Genomic DNA, 12,760 nt, shown 5'->3' on the forward strand with positions numbered 1-12,760 from the left:
TGCGGCTGCGCAGCTGGCTGCGCTCGGCGAGGCGCCTGGCGGTCAGAAGGGTTTCTCCAGGGGTGGCTCAGGTGGCCTTCACGGGGGTGAGGGCGAGAAACAGCAGCTAAAAAGGGTGACTTGCTGGTGTCGCACCTGACCTCCCCCTTCCACGAAACGGGAGGAAGTTCTCATTTACCACCCCCTAGACGTACACAGGGGACGGTGTTCAGATGTTACCAGAGATGTGTACGAACCTGGAGAACCCAGCTTCAGAGACACTGCGATTGTTTGCAGTGCACCACTGTGTTAGAAACCATGATTAAAAGACTCTTGTTGAATGACAAGTGCATTAATTAGTAATTAGTTTGTTTTATGAGCTTGCAACACTTAAGTCTGTATTATTTGAATTTGCCTTCCTAAGACATTTAAAGAAAGAATTTGTTAGCTCTTATGTTACACTGTTGCCTGCAGTGTCACTTCAGTCTGGAAGGTGTTAGCTTCCTAAAGACTTTTTGCTCTAGAATTAACTTCTTGGTATCTGACTGCTTTATTTTTTCTGGTAACTTTTTCAGGAGTCTAGTTTGTGCAAACATTAAAAGCGGCTTTGGTCTTCACATTCAGCATTGCATTTTATCTAAAAAGCAGCACAAATGGTAATGTAGGGCTTGTATGCCTGAGAAGACTGCTGTAAGAAAGGCCTAGGTTTTTTTCACCAAAAGCAGCCGCACTGAAACCTTCAGAACTGGTGTTTAACATCTGCCTTCAATTAGCATAGGCGACCACTTGATATGCAATTGCTACCTATCTAGTGATAATAAAATTATCTTGGTTTGCCTTCTTATGCTCTGTAATAGTCAAATTAAGGAGGGATGTCAATGCAGCCAGGAGCAGCTCTTCCCTTTTTCTTAAGGGGCCTCCAAAGGCAATCTTTTCCCATCTGTGGCAATAAAATTGTCTGTTTATGAAGGAGTTTATGTAGTCCCCAGTGTCACAACGTGAGTACCCTCCTTCTAGTGTGCGAGAGAACTAGCCTGGGGAGCTTTTGTATGTAACAGAGTTTGGCAGGAAACTGAAGGAAGAACAAGAACTGTGGGAGATGGAAGCGTGTTCTTGGTGGGCTGGTGAGGTTAGGTAGTGAGTGGTCTTGCCTTTTGCAGGAGCAAGTCACCTGTCGAGTCCATGCCTGCTTGCAGCAGCCTGTTGTGCTCTTGGGCCTGCTCAGTTGAGAGAGGTACTGTGTTACACAGCCATTGGCTTCTGAAGAAGACAGTTTCTTAAACAACAAAGATAAATCTGTGGTGAGATCCATCTCAGAGCAGGAATTTCAAAATGTATTTTGTAGTCAAGGAGATTGTTGACCATTAGCACAGGTCGCTCTGTGCAACAAAGACCTGTTTATAGTGCCAGTTCAGAATGTTCTCAAAAGGACACGTTGCTTTGTTTCTAGTTACTGATGGTAGCTGAGAGTAGAAACTACAGATCTGAAGTCTCTGGCCAGTTCTGTATTCGGGACAAAGCGTTTAATGCTCAGCCAGTTGCTGAAGGTGTTGATTTTTATCACCGTGGTTTTCAGAACTTCGGTGATTCAAGAGTCCAGAGGGACTGCGGGCAGGTTCAAGCTCAGGGCAGGTGACTACAGTAGTGTTTTAGTGAGAAGTTGAATGCTTGCTTTCAGACTTCAAACCTAGCCTTATTGAGTCTTGAAAGCAATCTAATTTGAAAGAACTCTATTCAGCCCTCTGATTTTTAATTACTTTAAAATTGCTACTCTTGTACCCTACCTTTCCACTTGCAAAATCATCAGAACACTTCGAATCTGTGTGTAGGCTTCAGTGCAGCAATTGAATTAACTACAGTGACTGGAAATAGGACTTTTTACATAATACTTCAGATAACGTAGAAGAAAAAGAAGTAATGTTGAACTTACCCCACTCAGTTAATCCCTTTCAAGTCTTCATGTAGATCTATTTTAAGTGTTTCAAGTCTGTAAACACAAGTTTACTTTTATGTTTTTTCTGAAGTATGACATATGGCTAGAAGGTGTCTTGTATTGATGTGACTCCTGTAGTTTATCTTACTTTAGTAGTACATCATTCTAATAAAAGGCAGTCTGAATTTGGGAAAATTTCCTTCAGATACGTTCTGAGAATTGTTAGCTATCGACATTAATTCTTAAAATGTTTGTCATTTCAGGTGCGGGTTGTTCTCAAATACCGACACTGTGATGGGAACCTCTGTATTAAAGTAACAGACGATGTAGCTGTAAGTATGGAACATTTTCCCCTTTCAGAATTTATTGTGCCCCTCAGGAACTTGCATTTTGCTGTCAGTCGGTGAGCTCTTAGCCAGTTGCCTAAAAACTTGCTGTGCTCAGCCTTCCCTAGTTGCTGTGACAGACCTGTGGTTCAACTCTACACAGTCCGTGAAAAGTTCTAACACTTTAGTGTTTTTTATGGTTGTCAGCTTAATTATTTTAGAGTTGCACGAAAACAAGGAAGATGAGCACTACAAAAGTCTTGGACCATTTCTCTACCTGAAAATGCTTCTTGGAACTACCTTGGTAGCTTCTGCTGAAGTATTTCAGGAGCTTCATCACACAGATGTGTTTGCCAGCATGAGTGTGGTCCTTTTTACTTGCTCAGGGTGGTGACAGCTTTCAAGTGTAGGCTAAGCTCCTTCTTTGTGATTATGAGATGATGGAGTGGTGGTAAGACGTAATGACAAGATTCACTTGCAGTTCAGTGATCCCATTTTCTGAAGTGCTGTTACAGTGTCAGTTATGCCTTCAGTAAAAATTGTGCATGCACACAACATGGAGTTCTGTGGTGTCCTTTCAAGGATTGCTGTACAAGGAGGTGTACAAGGAGGCGCTTCCTGGTTGCCCTTGTTCTAAATAGACTGGGAGGGCGCTTGGAAGCACAGGAGGGGTTAGGATGTGAGATGGTGGGCAGCAGGTAGAAACCTGCCAGCATGTGCGTGCTGGCATGCACACCAGTGACAGGTTCTTGGTGCTAGTGATGCTATAGCCCAGTTGGTTTTTTGGCAGTCCAGAGTAAGCAACAGTAGTCTGCCCTGGTCTTGTCTTCAGATTTGGAAATAACAAGTTTCTTCTTTCCAGGAAAAGTAGCCTGGCATTGGTTTTCCCAAAACTTGGGAGAGATGCAAAACTCCAGGTAGTGACGCTTCTTGATAGGATAATGGTGCTTAGTGTGAGGGAGGTGTTAAGTATGGGGCACTGATAACAGGGGGAAGTGAAGGGCAATTAATTTTAAATTTTCCATAGGGAAAGGTTAGATTCAGGTGATTCACAACCTTGAACCTTATAGGCTGTCTTACCTGCTTCCAGTCACGGAAAGCTGTTACACTGGTACAGGGGTTGCTTTGGTTTTGTGGAGGTTTTTTGTGGGTTTTTTTCCTTGTTTGTTTGTTTGGGGGTTGTGTGTGTGTTTTGTTTGTTTTCCTAAAGGTGGAAAGTATTCCTTGCTGCTACCTCTGCAGAGCTAATATAGCTCAAGGGAAAAATCAGCTGTTTTGTTATTGTTTGTCTCTGAATGAAAATAGGAATTTAATGGTGGCAAAAGTTGCTGCATTGATAGCACTGAAGAACAGAGCATTCTGAGTTTTTTCCGTTGTTAGGTCAGCCTGGGCAGTCATACTCGTGCTGTACAGGTGTAAGGAATTACTTAGTCTGCAAAAAAGTTAAGCAGCCTGTCTGTGATAAATCAGTGGCATATTACTCTTGTTCATTTTGCATTTACAGGCTTGTCACATGAAGGAGTTCCTTTTGATCTTAATCAGATGTTATGTTCCTTATTTAGGACTGTCTTAGAAACAGATTTTGCTTGCGGGGGGGGGGATCCTCTTTGGTAGGAAACCCTGAACTGATTTTATGTCACTGGCAGTGTAACATCAAGGGCTGTGAAAGGCAAAATAAGCTTGCTTTCATAATGTAGATAATAGGAAAGTAATTTCAGTTTTAAAATCCGCTTTTTATTTTTAGACAACAAAACTAAAGACACCTTTAAAACCCAAGTTTTAGCACCTTTCTTGAGAGAGAAGGTACTAGGATAAATTGTGAGTTTCACTGTTTTCAAAATGGAAGGCATGAGCCTTTCAGAGAGACTTAAATGTAAGAACTGATGCATGTGTATTTTAAAACAGGGTAGACATGTGTTGGTGCTGCCTCATGGTAACAGTATGCCAGAAATTAACATTTAAGTACTTAAGCTTGGTTTATGTGTTCCAAGCACAAATTTATTGCAAGTATAAACAGGATAAAACCAGTCTGAGCGATATCTGATACTAAGCAACTTTCTCTTGCAGTGTTTGCTGTATAGAACAGACCAGGCGCAAGACGTAAAGAAGATCGAGAAATTCCACAGTCAGCTAATGCGACTCATGGTGGCGAAGGAGTCCCGCAGTGCTGCCATGGAAACAGACTGAATTGCTGAAAATAAAATGAGTACTCCAGTCATATTTCACTGGAAGAAAATATCTCGGATTTGAACAAATACTGGGACAGGAGATGCTTTTACCTACTGAGCAGACCGATGACAAGTCTGAAGCATTTTTCTCCCCCAGACTCCACTTTGGAAAACTAGGAAAAGAAATGCTTTCAATGGAAAGCTTATATTTATTTTTGGGAATTGAACAAGAAACTATTCTTAGACATTAGGTATGCTAAGATGGCAAGTAAATATTTTAAATCTACAGTACTTTAGTTGAATTTGATGGATCACAAGCATATTTCTGGAAAGTTACTATAAAATTTCATATAGATGTCATTGTGTTTATGCCTTATGCTGGTATATTCTTGGAGTGAGAAGGTTTAACAACCTGACTAATACTGTAGCATGATGACTGGATTTAATAAATATTTTCATAAATTATACACATCAGCGGGGTTTAAAAGGATGGATGTTTTCTGAACTCAAGTGTTAAAATTGCCGATTTGCGTTAGCACTGTCACTAGCAAGATTATAGGTTTTAGTATTGATTTGGTTGTCAGCTGTGCAACATTATCTGTGATACAGGTTGTAGAACTGTTATATTGGCTAATTAAACATCTGTATTTTAAAACTTAAAGTAAAACTTTGCTTGAATATTGATAGAGATCGATGAGGAACTGAGAGTTTCTTTTCTGCTTATACAAATAGTGCTATTTAAAAAAAATGTATATAGCTTTTTTCCAGTACTTGAACTATTTTATACTAGCAGGGGGGACCTTTTCCCATCCTTGTTTCAGGCAGAGTTGAAGTATATCAGCAAGACAAATTCCAGAAGCTGTTGCCTATTATGTTAATAGAAAAATGCAACCAAACACTATGCAGATTCCTTATTTTAGCAGCTTGCTAACTGTGCATTTTCAAGCATTACATGTGGCAGATGGATGTCAGCCAACTGAATAAATAGATGAAAACCAGCTTAATAAATACTTAAATACCACTGTCAGAAGTAGACCAATGCTCCTGTGGCTTAGACTCGTTTCTCACTGTTACCTCTGGTAGGGTGATGGAAGCCTTAATTGTCTTTTGCAAAGGCTTTTGCTTGAAAACCCAGTAGCTGAAATTGATCCTTGCTTTGGCTAGATCTTGCATACTTAAAACCAGATGGATTTTTTATAAATGTAATTATGCTATTGGTATAACTAGGCTTTTCCAGGACTAATGTTTTGAGTTAAACTAAGCCACGAGAATAAAGCAGAGTCATACAAGGAATGTCTGTAGTGGCATTTACTACCTAAATAGCTACCTACTGTCACTTACATAAAAATAATTGCTATTCGGAAGCAGTGAAGTTACCACATTTGCCAAGGGAAAAAAACACAGGCTTGAATATTGCATTAGAGTACCCTTTCAGCTGAACATAAGATGTTGCTTATTGATGGAAAGTACTGCAGTGCTAAACTCCCAGTGGCTGCTCAAATTCTGGTCTACAGGAGTGACTGGTACATATGTAACTTGGTTTTTGGGGTTGGCTTTTGAAATACAAATAAATCCAGAGAGAAGGCTTAACTTTATTCGTAGTTTAATAAGATACTCTAATGCTGAAAATTTTCCTTGATGCTCCAAATTTTTTTAATATTTGTAGTATACCATGTTAAGTATTTAAACAGTTTTTGTCTAAAGCTCTGTTGTGCAGTATGAATGGTTGCTACACAAGTTATACAAGTGAAGATTGAAGCTGTTAAGTTGGCAGGTGTAAAGGCTGCAGCTATCTTAGTGTAATTTTTGGACATCTGTTATAAAGTGGTTTGGTGTTTTGCCATGACACATCTGTCTTATGTGAGCTGAGGTGCAAAAAGGCTTGAGTGGTATTTGCTTGTGCATGGAAGATAGAAGACTGTAGACAGACTGGGTGTAGCAAGTGGCTGAGAGGCTTCAGCTATATGCTTGAGCAGGTTTTAGAAGGGAACGCTGTTGTCTAGTGGAGGGCAGCAATTACAGCACTATATATTAGAGTACCAGTTGTCAAGGACTTGAGAGAAATAGAGTTCTAGTTTTCTAAATTCAGAAATGTTTCTGTAAAACCATGAGAAAATAATGCTACTTTTGTAAGAGTATGTGTTGTTAAGGTTGTTCTCCATATACTCACAGAAAACCTATGGTGGTTCTGTGCAGTCATAATGCACAAGAATACTGATAAAGCCACTGCTTAAAGAGAAAAAAGGCTTTTGGAAACTTCTTTAGAAAAAGAGACAGGAGCTTCTTGACTTTGTCCTCGGGTTTTCAGCGACTTTAATACTGTGTACATGGGGTGGTAGAGAAGCTATGAACTCAAAGCTCTGCTTTTTCTTGCTTATAGTATTGTTGAGAGCGTATGTGGGTGTGCATATACACTGAACCCCCTCCTAATAAACCTTCAATGAGTTAGTCCATTACAATGCCAACTGCTTGAGTGTGTCCACTGCTACATGCTGAAAAAATCAGCTTAATATGGCTGCTGCACCAAAGCGGTGATTGTATTGCATGTGTATTTGGCAGCCCAGCATGTCAGCAAATGATTCTGATCACCAGCTAGGATACTGTGCCAATTGCAGACTGCAGACAGGCAGCTCAGAAGCAGATAGGCAACCTGTGCAGTTACAGACAGGTAACATTTGCAGAAGTGGCATCATTTAAAAAAAAAAAAGTTTTTCCTTGCTATAGCTAATTTTGCTGCATGTTAGTTATGTTAAGTAATGGTTTTGGTGTGTGAGAATGGTTTGATAAAGAATATGGGTCTTGTCACTGCACAAAGAAATTGTCTTAGTTTACCCAAGGAATTTATTCTGTTTTTCTCGTGTTCTCACTTCCTGGATTCTCCAAGTGTCTTGATCTCAGTTCTTCCTTTGTGCACAGCATTTCAGCTGGTTTTGTGTCTGAGCTCTCTTATGTGCAACTACATCGCTCTGTTTCCTTTAGGGGTTTTAATCCTGAGCTGCTCAGTATGTAGTCCATTCTGCAAGTGTCTTCGGGATTACAGATAGATCCTTAAATTATCAGTAAAAGTGAGAATTTTGGTCACAGGTCTTTAGAGATCCTTATGAAAGAGGCCTTTGTTTCACAGAAGTCCTGACCTAGCACTTTTAAGAGTGACAGATTTATTCTGGAAAATTGAATGCATTGGTGCCTCCGTCTGTCAAAATGGGAAATGGACCTGAAGCCATTCATGTGCTTTTAAAAGTATTTTAACTTGTCAAAATAATTAGGTTCCATTTCAGTAAGTTCCTTCCTGCAGTGTGAAAGTGGGTAATAGTCATCATTTTCTTATAATAGATGTGAAGAAACCCTGGTCTCTGCCAGATGTGGTCAGCAAGACTTAGATGATCACTTATTACTATAGGTTGGTCTTAAATTCTTAAGTTATGTGTAAGGTGTGTTAGCCCTATTGCTCTAGGCAGAACAAATCCTCTCCATTCATTCATTAATGATGGTCACACACTGTTGCCCCTCAGTGCACCTGCTCTTTTTTGGCTTCTGGCTTATGGGAAGATAAAACTATAGCACAGAAATGATACTGTAACCACACTTTAAATTATGTTTGAGATCTAAAGTGGAAAAATGAATATATAGCAAATAGGTGGGATTTTTTTCTGGGTAACTTAGTCTCATCTAGGCTGCAGATTGGGCACAAGTCCAATTTTCCTCAGGAGTCTGTGAGCATTAGCAGGTGACCTTAGGGAGTAAGAGCTTAGCTGAAAACAATGTTATTTGTACAGTGCTGTGTGCTGTGGAAAGTTTTACATCTGATTGAAACAAATCTGTTCTGGTTAAGCATATCTAAGGAGCTTCTTGTTAGATAACTTTCTTAAAGGATCTTAACTTTTTTTTTTCTTTTAAAGGAAACTAGTCTATGAAGAACCACTTCTAGTTTTTTGCTTAAGTTAATAGTGATTTGCTTTTGAAGGCATGGGGTATCTTGTCTGAAAAGGTGATACCACTTTAAAGGCAGATGCTGCATGGCTCAAGATAACACAACTGTTTGTTTATAAAGATTTTATCTTTTATAAAAGCTTTGAGAGTTCAAGGACTGGCATTTAAACACCAGCAAGAGTTGAATTGTCCTTGTTGCTAGGGCTGACATAAAAACATGCCTTTTAGGAGAATGTGGGCTTAAACTGGGCCACATAAAACTGAAGTCTGTGGGAACCGAGCAAATAAAAACATGGTTACAGCATGACAGCAGAGTTAACTGCTTTCATGCAGGTACAGGCCCTCTTGTTGAACATAGTCTTTGTTTCTGGTGAAAGTATGTGCTTATTTTCTTGTATTGTGCCAAAGTGAGTTATAGATGTGTGTTCTCTGAGTCCTGTCATGGGAACACAGTTAATTTCTGCCATTCTAAAAACATCTGAAGTTGTGAGTGCCATCTCTGAGTGCTCTTATGTGGAAATGCTCAGTCTTCTAGCAACGACCAGTGTGCTCAACCATTAGTGCTCCACATACAGACGCTCCCTAGGTGGTGTGAATGTTGGTATTATAAAACTAAAAGTGTAGGGTTTCTCTTAAACAGTGTTGTCAATATTAGAGTGTTTTCTATTTAAATCAAGACCAGCTGTGGGGATATTTTGTTTTGGTTTTGTAGCAAGTTTTGATTTTGTGCTTACATGCTTCTGTCCCCTTTTTCTGTGGCAATTCTTTTGCTGAAACTTAAAACGTCAGACATACTGAGAGGTCTGGGAGAGATTGTATTTGCACCTTTACATCTTTGAAGCTGTATTTGCATGTTGGGTTCACTTTTTGTGTAGAAGAAGTGGTATCTGTTCATGAAAGGACTAATCTGCGGTGTTTGGCTTCTATTGAGCAGAATCTTCCTGACTGTAGGCATGTGTTTACAGCAAGACTTCAAAGCCTGGTTTCTTGGAGTGGGCTTGCTTTTTCTGGACACCTACTGAATGGCTTTGCTGGCTGGGAGCGAGCAAATGAGAATTTGCTGCTTGCATTGGCTAGCAAAAATACATATTTTAACTGGATTGCTCATGCATGTAAATACAGTAATCTATAATACAGTTCTGCTATCATTATGTGGCTAAAAGATGAAAGGCTTGCCTCAGGGCACTGACAAATGAGCTCTAGCAAACTGTGTGTGTGGCTTAAAGATGTTCCCTCCTCGAGGCATCTGCTGCTTTAAGGAGTCGACAGGCAGGAGGATGAACTAATGCCTCAGACATGCCTGTGTGAAAGTCAGTGTCTTACTTTAAATTGCCAGTAAAGATGCCTTTTAAATTTGAGGGCAGAAGAGAAACTGACCTTTTCAGTGAGCGATTGATGGTTAGGGTTCTTTTATTTAATTTTTTTAAACCACGTTTGCTGTGGCAGTGCTAACATACGGCTGAGGGCAGTGACCAAAGAAATACACAAAATTTGCCAGGGTTTATTCGTTTGTGCCCAGAGGCAAACCTCTTCTGTGGTGGTCACACAGCAGACCCACATAATGTGCGACTATATTTAAATATGCCAATAACCAACCGTGTTTTTAACAGAGCAAACAGCTGCTTTGCAAATAGCTTCTTAACCACTGTAGCAATATTCCCTGTTGATCATCTAATAAATGTCCAAAGACTGGGATTCTACAGCAGCCTTGGTCAATATAATGGCTGGCTGCTGGTCCTTGGTGCCTCTGTTGCCTCACCTGAAACATTTCAATTTACCTCTGCATCAGAAAGCTCTGTAATGTTCTGGAGAGCTGCTGCTTTGATGTTCTGCCTGGTTGGCTTCACAAAAGGTCAAATGACTGCACAGAGGGTGAGAGGGAGAGCTCCCAACCGGGGAGAGGAGAGGAAGACAATGGGAGTGAAAGAGCCAGCAGTTAGGTTGGCTTAGGCTGCCATGGAACCACAGCCTAGATAACTTGCACCTTGTCGTTTCCCTGACTTGCTTATAAAAGCCTCCTGTCTGTCCCTTAAGTGCTCTGCAATGTACATGCTATACAATATCTACTTAAAAACTAGCTGTCTGAATATGTTTCTGTATCATTCTAGTTCATGTGGATGGTGGAACCAAAGATTGTAGATTATATTCTCCTTAAAGGCCTGTTATACTGGTAGCTTCTCAGAAGGAGCAACCAGAACTGAAGACAGGATACAAGGTGAAGATTATTTCATAGATTCATAAAACTGTATTGTAATTCTTAACATTCTTCAAGTGCTGATGTTGGGGTGGGGGTTTAAGGAGGAGTCAGCATGTTGAAAGGCGTATGACTGCAAGAGTAACTGTTCAGTGTGCAGTAGCTCCAAATCAATGAATTCTTAAGGTACCTCCAAGAGGCCAACTCTCCAGACGCTTACAAATACTAAACGCCTACTGGGTATGATTTCACTGGTGGTGAGAATGGACTATTTTGATATTTTGAAGAGTTTTCCTTCCTTATTCTTTTGACTTCTGTATTAAGATTCTTTCTTTTCGGCCTCTTTGTTCCTTTCTTCTTTTGCATTTGTTTTAAACTTACTCTTTCTTGTTAGATCTTTAAGATGTGTTCTTACTTTATATAGCTAACTGTGGTGACTTCTTGGTTGGCTTGGGAGAAGAGGATTGTTACACAGTTGCATCTTTACTTTCTTCTTCTTGTGGGTGTTAACAGAGGATTTATTTGTCAAATCTGAGCTTTGGCATTGTCACACTTGCAGGGGACATGTGTAGGTGTCACAGAAGCTTCAATAATGAACTGCATTACCAACTTCCTTATCCAAAAATAGTATAAGATTTTTTTTCTGGATCTCAAAAGGAACACTTAGGCTTTAGCAAATGAGAAGATTATTCAGATCAAACTCTGTGTTTGAGTTTGTTTGAGATTGTAGTAATTCATTTACTTTCCTGTAATGCAAATTGCATTCTACTTGACGTTATTTTATTTGGCTGATGACTGCCCACCAGTCTACAACTCGTAATGATTAGATAGCAGCAATTTTTCATAATAATTTGTCATTGATATCTGTCTTTTTAAAAACAACTCCTTATATTGTACGATAAAAACTCTTCTCCAGCCGCATCCAATTTTGTCACTCAGAACTCTTTGCAGTTCCCCTCACACTGGTAGTCTCCTAAGTTTCTGTCATGGCTGTATCTTCTCCTTAATTTCTGTCTGCAGTAACAAGCTCCAGCTGCTGTAAAGGTGGATATAATGTTCCTCTACCTCAGCTCAAGACTCTAAAGCAAAACTAACTTTGAGGAATGCTGGGCCATGGAGTTGCTAATGTTTTCCATTTCTCTTATTTGGAATCATAGAGTATCTCAAATTGGAAGGGACCCATAACGATCATCAAGTCCGACTTCCTGCTCCTTGCAGGACTATCTAAAACTGAACCATATGACTAAGGGCATCATCTAGACGCTGCTTGAACTTTTCACAGGCTTGGTGCTGTGACCGCTTCCCTGGGGAGCCTGTTCCAGTGACTGACCACCCTCTCAATGAAAAGCCTTTTCCTAATGTCCAACCTGAACTTCCCCTGACTCAGCTTAATTCCATTTCCTTGTGTCCTGTTGCTGGTCACCAGACAGGAGATCAGCACTTCCTCCTCCACTGCCCCCTTTGAAGAAGGTGTCGACTGCAATGAGGCCACCCTCCAGCCTTTTCCATGCTGAACAAGCCAAGTGACCTCAGCTGCTCCTCATGTCCTCACAACCTTTTACCATCTTGGTCACTCTCTGCTGGACACACTCTAGTAGGTCCTTCTTATACTGATGCATCCAAAACTGCATACAGTACTTGAGGTGGTGTTTGTATCTGTGTTTTCCTTTGATAGGCTGTGGGAGTTGTACAGTTTTCACAATAAACTGCCAAAACAGTTCCAATGAGGAGGAATGCATGTAAAGAATTAAACCTGAAGTAATCTGCCTCTGTTCTCTCTCTGTTTGAGGTAACTACTTTGCTCATTGCTGTTTACTACTGCTACTGTAATAGAGCCTAAGAGTCTCACTTGTGAACCAGCAGCATCGTATGCTTAGTGCTGTTAAAGCACAGGGAAAACTAATATTTAACGAATTGGTAATTTAAGAGCCTTTACACCCACAGGAAGACATAAATGCAAGAGTGCTATCTCCACAGTAGGAACTTAGAGCTACCATGTCTGCTTTGTGAGAGGAAGAACTGGAAGGCACTAAGGAGGTAAGAAGGTGTCTTCCTGGATGACTTACTTGTTTTAGGAGTATGGGATAGCTTGAGTGAAGTGTGAAACTACTTCTTTAACAAGTTATAGAGGCTGGAGTTACTGTCTAACTAGAGCTTGGAGTTGGCAGTTTTATAGCAAGTAAGGGATAGAAGAAATGCAATTTTTTCATTAAGTAGTCAAATATATCTA

The 12,760-nt window shown here is 40.2% G+C and overlaps 1 protein-coding gene across 1 annotated transcript in view; it reads left to right on the plus strand.

Annotated features, from left to right (window-relative positions):
* Positions 1 to 4,768, plus strand: part of SRP9 (signal recognition particle 9kDa) — a 5,105-nt gene extending 337 nt beyond the window's left edge. Inside the window, exons 2-3 of the mRNA XM_010181100.1 lie at positions 2,176 to 2,244; positions 4,306 to 4,768. Of these exons, the coding sequence (XP_010179402.1) occupies positions 2,176 to 2,244; positions 4,306 to 4,425 (189 nt within the window). The 3' untranslated portion in view covers positions 4,426 to 4,768. The remainder of the gene's footprint in view (positions 1 to 2,175; positions 2,245 to 4,305) is intronic.
* The last annotated feature ends 7,992 nt before the right edge of the window (positions 4,769 to 12,760 follow it).

Source organism: Mesitornis unicolor, unplaced genomic scaffold (assembly GCF_000695765.1).
Source record: "Mesitornis unicolor isolate BGI_N332 unplaced genomic scaffold, ASM69576v1 scaffold36323, whole genome shotgun sequence".
NCBI classification, from domain to species: domain Eukaryota; kingdom Metazoa; phylum Chordata; class Aves; order Mesitornithiformes; family Mesitornithidae; genus Mesitornis; species Mesitornis unicolor.